The following is a 12,951-nucleotide window of genomic DNA, read 5'->3' on the forward strand; positions in this document are numbered from 1 at the left end:
GAACTTCTATACCCATATAAAAGATTATGTATTTTATCCAAACTAATTTAAATTTAAGATTTTTTGCAAATGAGGATTTAGAATAACAAATAAAAAAAAATTACTTAAACAAATGTTTAAAGTTATACCTGCAAAAATCAACATTTCGGAGGCTTAGGTTCAAAATGGCTAAATAAAAACGACTGCTTGAACGTAATTGGTTTTTATTGAAAAGTGGTGTATGAGAAAGATATTACATTTTTTATTCTTATTTTTATCAAGAACGATATAAAAGCCAAGTCAAATGAAACAATGATAAAATAATACGAATGGTAAGATTACGTTCAAACCATAAAAATTCTGTAGATTAAGGTGGATATCTTGAGGCATTAATTGTCGGTTATCTTCATGTGTTTTTCTGCAGATAACGTTAGTCACATATATCAAATCAGTTTGGGATTTTTGTATCCAATTGGATAAAATCTTTATTTTGAATAGGTCAGAAAAGTTGTTCAGTGTGTTCGAGGTTTTAAGATTTTTATGAGAAAACTCAAAAGCTATCGGAGCCAAAACTGTAAACTCCTTCAATTTTTACAAATAATCTTACTATATATGTATATTAGGGTGTCCCAAAATTGCAAAACTTCTGGGAATCTGGGGGCTCACCCTCCAAATGGTAGATTATGATGTGCAGAACAAACTTTTGTATGGGGCCGACTAAAAAAAATCATGTTTAGAGGTTCCGCAAGCGCGATCTTTAAAAAAAGCCCACTTTCAAAAGATTTGATTTTAAATAAATTCTGGGGCCAAAAATTTTCATAAAATTTATATATTTTATATTTTTTTAATTTTGTTTGAGTTAAAAACTACACGTAAAAAATACAAAATGAGCCAAATTTGTACCAAAATGTAAAACTAGCAAGCTATTTTCAAGAAAAAAAAATTTTTTGGTCCAAAATTTTTGAATTCAACTGACCAAAATGTGTACCAAGCGTAGAATATTTTTGATACCAATGCCATCAAAAGATGCGGATTTTTGTGCACTTAAACTTGGCTGAACAAAACATGTGGTTTGTATCAACGTGTGAACAGCTATTCACGATTTAATGCTTAACAAAAATCCCAATTTAGGATATTTTTTATTTAATTTATCAAATTTGTCTTAATAAATACCTACATTAAAATCGAAATACTTGCAAAAAAAGACTATGATGTTTTAAAGGAGTCATCAGAAGGCCATATGCCGAATTTGAGCAGAATCGGACAACAAAAAATATAAAATATATAAATTTTATGAAAATTTTTGGACCCAGAATTTATTTAAAATCAAATCTTTTGAAAGTGGACTTTTTTTTAAAGATCGCGCTTGCGGAACCTCTAAACATGATTTTTTTTAGTCGGCCCAATACAAAAGATTGTTTTGCACATCATAATCTACCATTTGGAGGGTGAGCCCCCAGATTCCCAGAAGTTATGCAATTTTGGGACACCCTAATGTATATACATTTATATTGCAACAATAACAAAATGCATTTTATAGAAACATAAAAAAAAATTCAAACATATGTATGAAAGATCAGAATGTTCATAAAAACTATTTAAAAAAATTTTGAAAAAAAATTTGGCTCCTAAAGAACAACAACATTTTTGTCAAATTGCCAACACGAGTTGGTATTCTTGTTTGCCATTTTTACTGTTGTTAATAATAAGACATTCCTGATAACCCCAATGCATTTGATAAAAAAATAGTGTATTTAAGATTTCCAGCGCTCTGCTTTTAAATGAAGAGGCTTTCTGAAAAAAAAAATCAATATCACAGTTTTTCAATAAAGATCCGCCAACTGCAACGTTGATAAAGTCGTGAATGCCATAATGATGGTAAAACGACTAGGGTAACGGCCTTATTTTGGACCGGGTACATATTTTGGACCACCTTGCAGCTTTTTTCTAATATTTCTCTCATATATCATGATAATCATGAAAATTTTGAACAAATATAGTTAAAGCTACTTCATATGATTCAAATCATATCTAAGATTCCATTCAAATAAGGTGATGAGGGATAGAAAATTGAAAATAAAGTTTTGATTTTTCACAGTTGGGCCAAATCGAGCCCATTTCAGGAGGACGTGCCATTGTTGGAGTCAACTTCCAAGAAATTTTCTGCCTAGCTGTGATGAATTTAACAACTACAAACATGTTCTTAGCTGTGATGAGACATTTGAAAACTAGTTAGCAAGCTCAAAGAACCAAAAAAACTTGTTTTAATAGCAATTTGACCCATGTCGAATATAGGTCCCACTTAATTCCTTAGGGACTTATTTTGGACCACCCAACATAACCTGAGTATTAAACTTGCTGTTAAATGCGTATGAACTTAATAAAACTTTGTACAACGATATAAAAGCAATATTATGCACTCTATTTCGATCGCTTATTATAAATAAAATTTGTAATTTTGGCTTTATTTTATTTAATCAACACTCTGAAGCCCAAATCCGCCTTTAGACGGGGTTCACTTCAATCGGCAATAAATCATGTTAATCATTATTTTAGCTTACTTTTTGTGCACTGGGCTTTAAACTGTGTTAATCTTACAATCTACATTAATGGTAGCTGTTTGATAAGCAGTTGTCAAAAGATACATCTTAAAAAAGCCTTAAAACATGAAATAAACTGGACATGCACCAATTTTCATGAAAAATTATTGACAGTTTGGTCTCATAGTTTCAACCATACAGGGTTGATTTTCGAGAAAAAAACTTATTTAAGAAGAAGAGACAAAATATAAACCACGTCTAAAGTAGGGGTTGGGAAAAACGAACAAATCGGTAAATATGTAACAGAGTTTGATATTTATAACAGTTGAAATACCGCAGATAATAGTAGAACATTTTCAACAAATATTATATTCAACAGAGCTATGAGATAGTCTTAACATGATTCAAAATTTTGAAAAATATTGATGAAATGTGTAAAAATTATAAGCGAAAAAGTACTGAAAATCTAGTTTTTCTGCCCCTGAATGCAACTTAAAAAAACTGTTGGAGAATTTACTCCAACGATAATATTTTTTCATTGAACAAAAGTTGTTTCAATGATAAAACTGAACTTTTGTGAATTTTCAGAGAGAAAAATCTGGCTTGGTTTGAAAAATTTGGATGGTTTAAAAGATCGCGTAATTCTCGTATATTTTATTCTTTTTTGAATCTATATATTCAACAAAGCTGAAGCCAAACCAAATCCACTAAGGTTTTGTAAGTCAAAATGCATCGATTGATGTCACGGAGTTGATGATGCCAGGCATTCCTTACTTATCATTGAGTCGCCTGGAGGAGATTTAAGTTCTAAAATTTCATCCTAAAGATAAGCCAACTGGCCAGTATTTAACACTACAGAACAAATTTCTTCGAGATTGCAGTGTGCTGTCGGAATTTTCAAAACATTTGAAACACACTATATAACGGGGGAGTTGTTCTGTTTTTACTTTATTCTTATTGAAAATAACTGTTTAAAAGTATAAGAAGTTGTTGAAAAAAAAACAGATGATTGTAGGAGGAAATATTCAACATATAAGTGTACCTAAATAGAGGCTGGGAAAAAATTAAGAACGTTAGTTCAGGAATGAATAAACGTGAACAATCAAAACTTGGCTACAAGAATACGAAAGGAAAAAATTAACTGAATTCTTTGTATAATCGCGCATCAATTGCTGTCATAAATATAGCAAAATTTAGAAAAAAAAAAATTATTTAGTTTAAGGGTGGTCCAAAATAGAAACCTGGTTGTCCAAAATACCGACCAGAGTAATGATCGAGGAAACAAGTTTTTAGGCTTAAATCTTGTTATATGGCAACAAACGACGATATATTTCAATAGAAAAAGTCTTGATCTTTGTAATGAATGAATAAGGCAGTCAAAAATTGTAACATGAACATTTTTACTTCAGAAAATAGCATAGCCACTTTCCAAAGCGGTCCAAAATTGGTCCGTTACCCTATACTCGAAAAAAAAAAAAGAATATTTCCAACCAAAAAACAACACGCATCATTATTTCGTGCAAAATTGATAAAAATCGTTTCCATAACTGAAAACATAATAAATTATTGATTGAAGACAATAAAATATGTTTTTCCACTTTAATTTTTAGTTTCGCCAAATTCACGGTTTCACCATACCATATTCACGGTAAAATTTTTTTTGACCGTGATAAAATCGAGAAACTACTGTATTATAAATTTTCAATTTTATGTCAAAAATGGAATATTTTATGGCATATTTTATCAAAATAATCGTAACTGGTGTTTAAGTAGCCTAAAATACGATTTGAAATCTGCTGAGTTTTATGAAAAAAAAAATATCTTTACAATATTTTCAATTTGAATCACTGAAAAGTTCCGTGGTTTTGACCAAAATTCCCGGATCTTGACCGGATTTTTTGTTGAAATTTTTTAAATCAGATGGCCGGATTTTGAAGATTTTAAGCTAAAATTGCCCGGATTGATCCGGTCAGGGAACGCCCGGAAAAATTTTGGAAACCTTAATAATGGTAAATTCTAAAAAATCCCTTAAAGTTTATATTGTACCTTGATAGACAGACAAAATTGACAAACTTTCTAAATTTTGTTTTAGCTGCATACACGAAATTCAACTGTACACCCAAAATTCAGTCTCTGTGCTAATGGCGTGTAATCGATTACATAGCATCATTGGTATAAGAAGATAACTCGACCGGTGCTGATTCAATTTGCGTCCACCGGCATTAGCTTCCCAGCTATTTTTACATCAACAGTGTTAGTATAGCATGAGGAAACCAGTAAAAAGTTTGTAGGTAATATTATCAAGCCAATCCGTCAGAGTGGCTAAAGTTTTTTACGGCATCGAAAAATGTAAAAAATGTACATTTATTGCTCGATTCTTCAATTTTCATATAAAATTGGAAAACTTTAAAAAACTAGCTTAAGATGCGAGAAATTATGTCATCTTCATTTTTTAATCATTAAAAGATAACTTTATTACAATACATTAAATTAAAATTTGATTCTGTGTGGTGTTATATAAATGTTGCATTTAACCCCACTGTTGCATGATGCCCTGTTTGACGGCATTACAGGCCACCAGGCGATAATAATCAGTATTGCTGAATGTCTGAATGATCTATTGAAGATTTTTGGCGAGCTCGGAGTGGCCGGTAAGTTCGTCTGACCTGAACCCTGTAGACTTGGATGTCTAGAGCATATTGACGGTTTGGAAGTTATGAAGCGCCATCTATCTGAAGCCTGGGATAAAATACCATATTAAGCTCCGCGGGCCTCTAAAGACATGTGCCTTTTGCAGCGACAAATCGAATTACCTATACCAATGAATTTGGAAAATATTATTTGCTGTGATGTAAAATTAAATAAATAAAAGAAAAAAAAATGGTTTTGATCAAATTATCTGTTAGTTTCAATATAGCACCTCAATTGCTGATCCCTGTAATAAACATTAAGTATGTGTTATCATCGAATAGCGTTTCAGCCTTCTAAGCCAGAGGTCATAAAATTGAGTCACGGTCACGGCATACATAGTACCTGAGGGAACTCTGATCAGCATGAAATTTTCCCACATAATCATCAACAACTCAGTTAAAAGTTGGAACATTAGAGGACTGTTTTCTGCGTTTGAATGCCCTTAAATTGAGTTTCAAGTAGGCAAAAGTTCGTTTGATTTGGAAAATTTTTGCGGCTAGTAAGATAATAATTTTGAAATCTTAAAATATCTATTTTTTAAAAGGCTCCCAAACACACACCTCTCCTGATGACATCAAGGATTAACAACCAAACGGGTCATTTTATGTGAAAGTTCAACTTTTTTACTATGTAGATATGTGGTTATTTTAGGCAACATTTTTAGTCATTTTGTGATAAATTTTCGATATTTAAAAATAGGGACATTTTTCAAGAGTAAGCCTGTCCAGAACAAATGGATATGAAACCTATCAAATGGCAATGTTTGAAGAAAAAAAGAAATAGGGCATTGCAAAAAGATAAAATGTCATTCGTTTTTGTTGCTTAAAAATATTTTGCAGCGTTTATAATTTTAGCTCCTTAATGTCAGAGATGTTAAAATCGCGAGTTTACATACTCGCACTTTGCCCTTCTTTGCAGAACGATTTTATTTCGTTAAACTCAATCTGCAATGATGCTATCTAAAGTTCAACTCGGAAAGCATCAGGAAGTAAGCTTCGGGTAAACTCGGCAGGAGTAAACAGCAATCGGGGGGGAAACATCAGCGAAGCAAACGAACAGTTCTGCGAATTAAAAAAAATCGTTTTCGTTCGGCAGCCGAACACATCAATCGGACAACGCATGGGGGCGTGGCTTAAATTGATAGATACAAGGGAACGGGAAACGAGCGAGAGAAGGGTGCGAGGAATGTTAACTCGGTCCGTCGGGCAACGATCGCTCGAGAGCATTCGTATACGGTAAGCTTCGTTCTGTTGTTTCGTTGGTATGATTTTATTCCTGCGAGGCATGGAAAACATCAATTCGGAAATGTTCTCTTCGTTTTGTGTGCAATCGCGTCATGATTGGAACGCAGATAAAATCAATCTGCACACAACAAGTTAAACTCGGAAAAAATCAGCCGAATGATTCTTTCCGAAGCGAGTCTACACACCGCTGCTTAATGTATGTAACATTAATGTACTTTTTCGGTAATGAATGTTTTTGAAAAAATCGTAAAAAAGCTCTTTTTTTTTTTCTTGTAGGGGAGAGCCCACTGCGACCAGTAGTTGATCTATTGTGGTAATTACCCCGCGTTAATATATGCTATCAGGCTCACCTGCACTATGGGTTGAAGTGACAGTTGATTGCTGACTAAGCATTTTATCCCAATCGGGTATGATATCAAAGATGTATGATATAATCTTCTTAGGGCTGATATGCAACCATATTTCTCGTGCGCTTATTAACTTTGCCCCAAGTACACGCTCTCTCCTATTAAGGAGGGCGCAGCAGTTGCATAGAAGATGCTCTGCAGTTTCTTTTTCGAACCCGCAGAACCGACAATCATCGTTTTGAATAATGTTTATCCGTTTGAGATGTTGTTTTGTTGGACAAAGCTCTTAAATCTTAACAAAAAAAAATACTGGAATTGATGTATTTACACCTTCATTGCCAAATGGGAACGAAATAATACTTTTGAAGACGTTGGGATACGTTAAAACCATGCTGATCAAAGTTACCCTGAAACAAGGAATCTGGTTATGTGATAAGCAACAAATTGTGGCCAATATTGTTATTTAAATAAAGGGTGTCCACGATGAAATTGCAACAGACAAAATTGACTCGCAAAATTCGAGTTTTCATCCGATTGCCACCAAATTTTCAGGGATTTAAAAATAACTATTAAACTTAATTTTAAAATTTTCTCAAATTTTATTTACAGTCCATACGTAAATGTCCGCACTTTGGCTTTAATCCCGGCCAAAAAATTCTGCACAACCTGTGAATCAACCTTTCTTCAGTTTCTCAACTGTCTTCACTACCTTAGGTCGTTTAAGAAGGTGCTGCTTCATAATCATTTAGTTACGGAAAGCCAAAACTAAGGCTGTGCTTCAAAAGTTCAAGGTACAAAAGGCCCTTGATCGCGACGAGAAGCAGAACAAGTCCGCCAAAACCCGTGCCAGGAAATTGTACTTCAACATGCTGACGAAAGTTGAATGCTGCATTATGGAAGACGAAAGATATGTGAAGGCCGACTTCAAAAAGATCCCCGATAACCTATTTTTCACGGCCAAGGATAAGATCAGCGTTTTGGAGAATGTCCGCCCTCAGAAGTTGTCCAAATTTGCGAAGAAACTCCTCGTTTGGCGGACTTGTTCTGCTTCTCGTCGCGATCAGGGGTCTTTTGTACCTTATACTTTTGAAGCACAGCCTTAGTGTTGGCTTTCTGGAACTGAATGATTATGAAGCAGCACCTTCTTAAACGACCTAAGGTGTGAAGACAGTTGAGAAACTGAAAAAAGGTTTACATGCAAAAAACGATTGATTCACAGGTTGTGCAGAATTTTATGGCCGGGATTAAGGCCAAAGTGTGGACATTCGCGTATGAACTGTAAATAAAATACGAGGAAATTTTAAAATGAAGTTTAATAGTTATTTTTCAATCCCTGAAAATTTGGTGGCAATCGGATGAAAAATCGAATTTCGCGAATCAATTTTGTGTGTTGCAATTTCATCGTGGACACCCTTTATTCTGCAATCAATGATCATGTTTTATACTCTTTTCCTCAGTAAGTGTTTTAAAACTAGGTGTTACGGTACTATTTCTGTGGGCTGGTGGTTCTAGCTTTTGTAAGAAACATGAAGCCTCACTGAGATCCTACATGTGTATGTTCATTTTCAAGCTGGTTCGATGGATTTTATCCTGTTCAATTTTATTTTCAGATTTGAATTTTCAAATGAAAGTGCTATATTTTTCTAGTGTTCAATATTAGTTCGTTTTAAGAAGATTAAAAAAAAAAAAATACTCACCTGCCGCCTTGATGACGGTCACAACGGGATTTAAAACCATTTTGCTAAGATTTTTTTGCTATCAACAATGCTTCACTGAATATATCGATGCTGGCGAATCTTTTCGCGAAGGATTTCGTTCTTTCGTAAAAACAACATTAAAATAAATAAATACACAGATATCACAAAAAAAAAACGGAACTGTTGAATCGTTTGCACTTGGCCGTCGTCGTCAGTTTGCGCCAAACACTACGGGCATCGATCGGTTCTCACCGGTTTCTTAGCCTTGGGCGAGGTTTCTTCACCCGTATTTTTTTCTCTCTTGCACTGCTCTTCGCCTAAACACCTACGCATATGCGCAATGCTGCTGCTTTGGCTAGCGGGAGGATTCGTTATCACTGCTGTAAGTACTTTTAATGGAGAATCCCGCTAGCAGTTAGCACACTGGAACTGGGGGACGCATTCACATATTTAGGAATGAAATAACTTGCAGCTCGTTTACTTCCGAATGGCGTCGTTGAAGCCGACGACGTCTAAGCTTGTTGTAATTTTTAACGCTTTTTTTCGTAGCGCCCGTCGATGTCGTCGATCGTTGCTAGAATTAGCGGATCGCGGTGTCCATCAAGGAATCCTACCTGGTTGCTGGCTGGTGCTAATCAGTCTGCAAAACAGAAGAGGAAATTGATAGGACCAGTGAGAGATGAATCAATATTTCGCGTCGCGTGACCAGAGACAAGGTCTGCGCTTAGAGAGAATGCGTGTCACTAACATGCATGCTCGAAGTGGTTGTTCCGATTTGGGACCTGGGTGTTAATCAAATTTATCCTCCTTTGTTATCAATGAAAAAGGCTTTTTTGTTTTTGGTTTGTTTGGTAGTAAAATTACTCATTTGTCTGATTTACTATGTATTTTCCTTTATGAATCACGTTTTGTCGATCAATGTCATCAATCAACGGTTGAGAGAAAATTGTTAGTCGAAAATGATTTAATTTACATGTTTTGAAACTATATACTTATATAGTTATCATTTATAGAAAAATTGTCACTCATCAATTACTTGACTTTGGAAAATTTTGACAAATAGGATTCTGGTTGTCAACTTTAAAAGAAACTTTAATTGATACAGATCCCGTTCGATTTAAGCAGCACGCCCGAACATTTTGAGCGGCCAAAATCGAATGTTGGAAAAATCGTACGGTTTTTTTCAACTTTTTTCACTTATTGCTACAGAAATAATACTATGAACATCGTTAACGTAATTTTTAGTCAATTTCCGTTAATTTTAATAAATTTTTTATCATGTTTTCGATGCATTTAACTCTTTTCTAGTGTTGTTTAAAATTTTTTTTTTTTAATATTTGATATTTTTGGCATTTTTCATAAGTTTTTAGTATTTTTGTCATTTTTTCGTTTGAATTTGTTTAATAATTTTATTAAATGTTCATCTTTTTGTTATTTTTGGATACTTTATTATTTTTTTAAATTTTGTTTTTGATGTTGTATTTAATCACCATGAAAGAATTTAAAACATATCATGGTGTTTGTTTAAATTATATTGGTTCTGTTTTAGAAAAAAAAAACTATTAGGCAATGTTGTTTATAAACCGGCTCATGTGCCAAAATTGGATGTTGCCAAAATCAAATGTCGCCAACATCGAAAATTGCCAGAAGCGAACGGGGCTATGTTCGAAAAATATCGGAATAAAATTTTTACTTGATGCCAAATACAAAGACTTAAGTTTCCAAAATTTAATAAGTTTATTCAACATCCAAAGCTTTTTGATAATTTATTTTTTAATTCAATTATCTATCTACTAAATACACGAAAGAACAATAATGTTAGATAATTGATTGTAAGATCCCTCTCAACCATTCAGAGTCATCTTCCTCTCGTCTAAGTTGTTGAAGAACAGAAAAAAACTATTCACCCAAAAATGGCACAATCGTTGTGACCTTTGTCAAACAGGTATTATAGATGACGTCAATGAGAGTGAAATAATGGCTTTTACGCTGTTGTTTTGGGGAAGAAGGGATAACAAGCCCGAAATCTCGAATCTCTTGTTTCATATGCATCCGGTTTTACGAGACATCTAAGTGACTCCAGTCGGTAATAAGTGATTATATCTTTTAGAGGTTTCAGAGTTAGAAGGAAAATCATGTTCAATTTTTAGGATTTAATTTAAATTTTAACAAAATTAAAATTTCAGTTGAAATTTACTAATGTCAACTTTACTTTTTACTTCTGAAAAAAAAATTTGGATGAGTTTTGAACCAAAAAGAAACTTTTTAACCTCAGGGTTTGATAAATTCGAAAATAACCTAAATCAACTCAGTCTGCTGTATTAAGAAAAATAATGTTTTTCTTTAAAGAATACTAAAGGTTTTTGTATTCATTTTCTGACAGTTTGCTCTGGAAGTCTACAGTTCTTCCAAATTTAGAATTCGGTTGATTTTTTCAGGTTAAAAAAAATATTTCAAAGGATATTCGAGGTAAGATATCTTTGTGAAAAAATTTGACCATATTTCACAGCCACATAACTTAGTCATTCCTCAAAGGATAACAAAAAATTGCTTTATATAGATGCATAGAAATTTTATCAGCATTTTAAACAAAATATCCAAAAAAAGTCTGTAGTTATCTTCAACTGAAAAATCTTATATAGTCTTTAAAAAGTGTTTAAAAGTACCATCTCTTTCATGGAATATTCTGTAAAAATTGCAATTGAGTATCCCATTTTACGTTGCAACTTTCATCTGGAGACACCAAAGTCGGTCATAAAACACTTATAAGAGTTTATTTGATTATTTGTATAATAAATCATCAGATCGAATGTTGATCCAAATGATTATTTAATCATGAATAGCTTTTTGAAATTAAACTCCACTCGACACAGTTCTGGACACATCTAAAATTTTCTTTCGGAACACATTTCTCGGAACGTCAAAGTCGAAATACTCAGAAAAACGATTAATGAATTTCTCAAATTCTGAGGTCTAAACAGTTATCCATCCTCATCCATGATTTTTTTTTCAGATTTTTTAGTAATGTTTGCAGAGTAAATTTGGGTATCTAGGTTTGTATGGGAAGATATTTTATACTGAAAAATCAACATCATTTACGGTGTCTCTGATGGAACGATTTTATTTATCGAAAATTAGCATCGCTGACTTATGCACCATTCGAAAGCTGAGTCTTTCCCCTTTCATTTTAGCTCAAATTTGAAATAATCCATCGGGGGTCTAAAACAATTTATTTTTTTGAAGATTTCTTAACATTTTTTTGACAAAATCATACCAATCACTATGAAAACGCTCGTCTTGCCTTCAGCGTTAATCCAACTCCATATGTCAAAAAAAAGATTTAATTAATTTGGAAAATCTTATCAAACTTCTCATCATGGATAGTACTTAGACCAGAAATAGTATTCTACGAGCTTAGTTATTGATTGTAGAGTGTATTAATGTTCAAAATGGCTTATTTACATTTAAAAATCAATCTTTTACATAAATTTGATCAGGATTATATGAAGTAATGAGCATTTGAAGGGTTTTATTATTTCGGAACAAATATCAAAATACTTTTTTTTGTCACTCGGATTTTTCCAAAATCCCTAAGTGTAGAATATGTAAATAAAGTTTTTTTCGAAAATTCACACAGTTGAAAGAGCGAAAGCCAAACTGTAAAAGATGGGAGTAATATCACCTGTTGTTTAAGAATTGTTTTCAAATGTTTGATCTAATTTTTCTCGATTGTTTTATTGAAAATTTGAATTAGTTTATATTTTAAATTCCCCTCCCCCTCCTCATGATGTTTCAACTCCAAATGACAAAAGATATATTTCAAATTTGTTTTGGCCATATATAAAAAAGATGGCCCCTCATAAAAGTCTCAAAATGCAAAATGATTTTTTTTGCTAAGCATGAAATGTAAAGTTTCTAATCAAATTTTGATGAACATCTAAAATGATTCAAGAGTAACAATAGTGTAACAATCTCAGCTCCAAAACCTCGAAATCTCATTCCAGGACCACAATTCTACAACAGTTTTTCAAAAAAAATTCTCACATGTTGATCGTAATTGAGTCCCAAATATCGAATCCCAACAAAGTTAGACTAAGCTTACCAGATTGACCGGATTTTGACCAGCTTTTCTCGCTCTATTTGCTATTCAGTTGAGTCATTATCCAGCGTCCAAATATTTTTTAAACAAATTTATAAACATCATAAAATTTTTGGTAGTCCTAATATGATTCTGTATCGGCTGATGTGTTTCGACACAATTAAAAACAGTTTTCCACGTGTTTTTCATCTTGATTTTTATGGAATAATTTCAAATTTGCCTGCATTATGGCTTGATTTTGGGGAAAAATTCAAATTTGCCCTTATTTGCCTGGCTTTGCCCAGCCCGGAAACTTACGAAAAATTATCTTGTAACTATCCAGTTTATTGTTCTTGATTATAAGGTTGGATAAGA

The 12,951-nt window shown here is 33.0% G+C and overlaps 1 protein-coding gene across 1 annotated transcript in view; it reads right to left on the reverse strand.

The window, feature by feature from the left end:
- The window catches only part of LOC129747993 (sialin-like), a 54,565-nt gene that overhangs the window by 37,211 nt on the left and 4,403 nt on the right, over positions 1-12,951 (reverse strand). The window contains exon 2 of the mRNA XM_055742442.1: positions 8,499-9,138. Within this exon, the coding sequence (XP_055598417.1) occupies positions 8,499-8,538 (40 nt within the window). The 5' untranslated portion in view covers positions 8,539-9,138. The remainder of the gene's footprint in view (positions 1-8,498; positions 9,139-12,951) is intronic.

Source organism: Uranotaenia lowii, chromosome 2 (genome assembly GCF_029784155.1).
Source record: "Uranotaenia lowii strain MFRU-FL chromosome 2, ASM2978415v1, whole genome shotgun sequence".
Lineage (NCBI taxonomy): Eukaryota > Metazoa > Arthropoda > Insecta > Diptera > Culicidae > Uranotaenia > Uranotaenia lowii.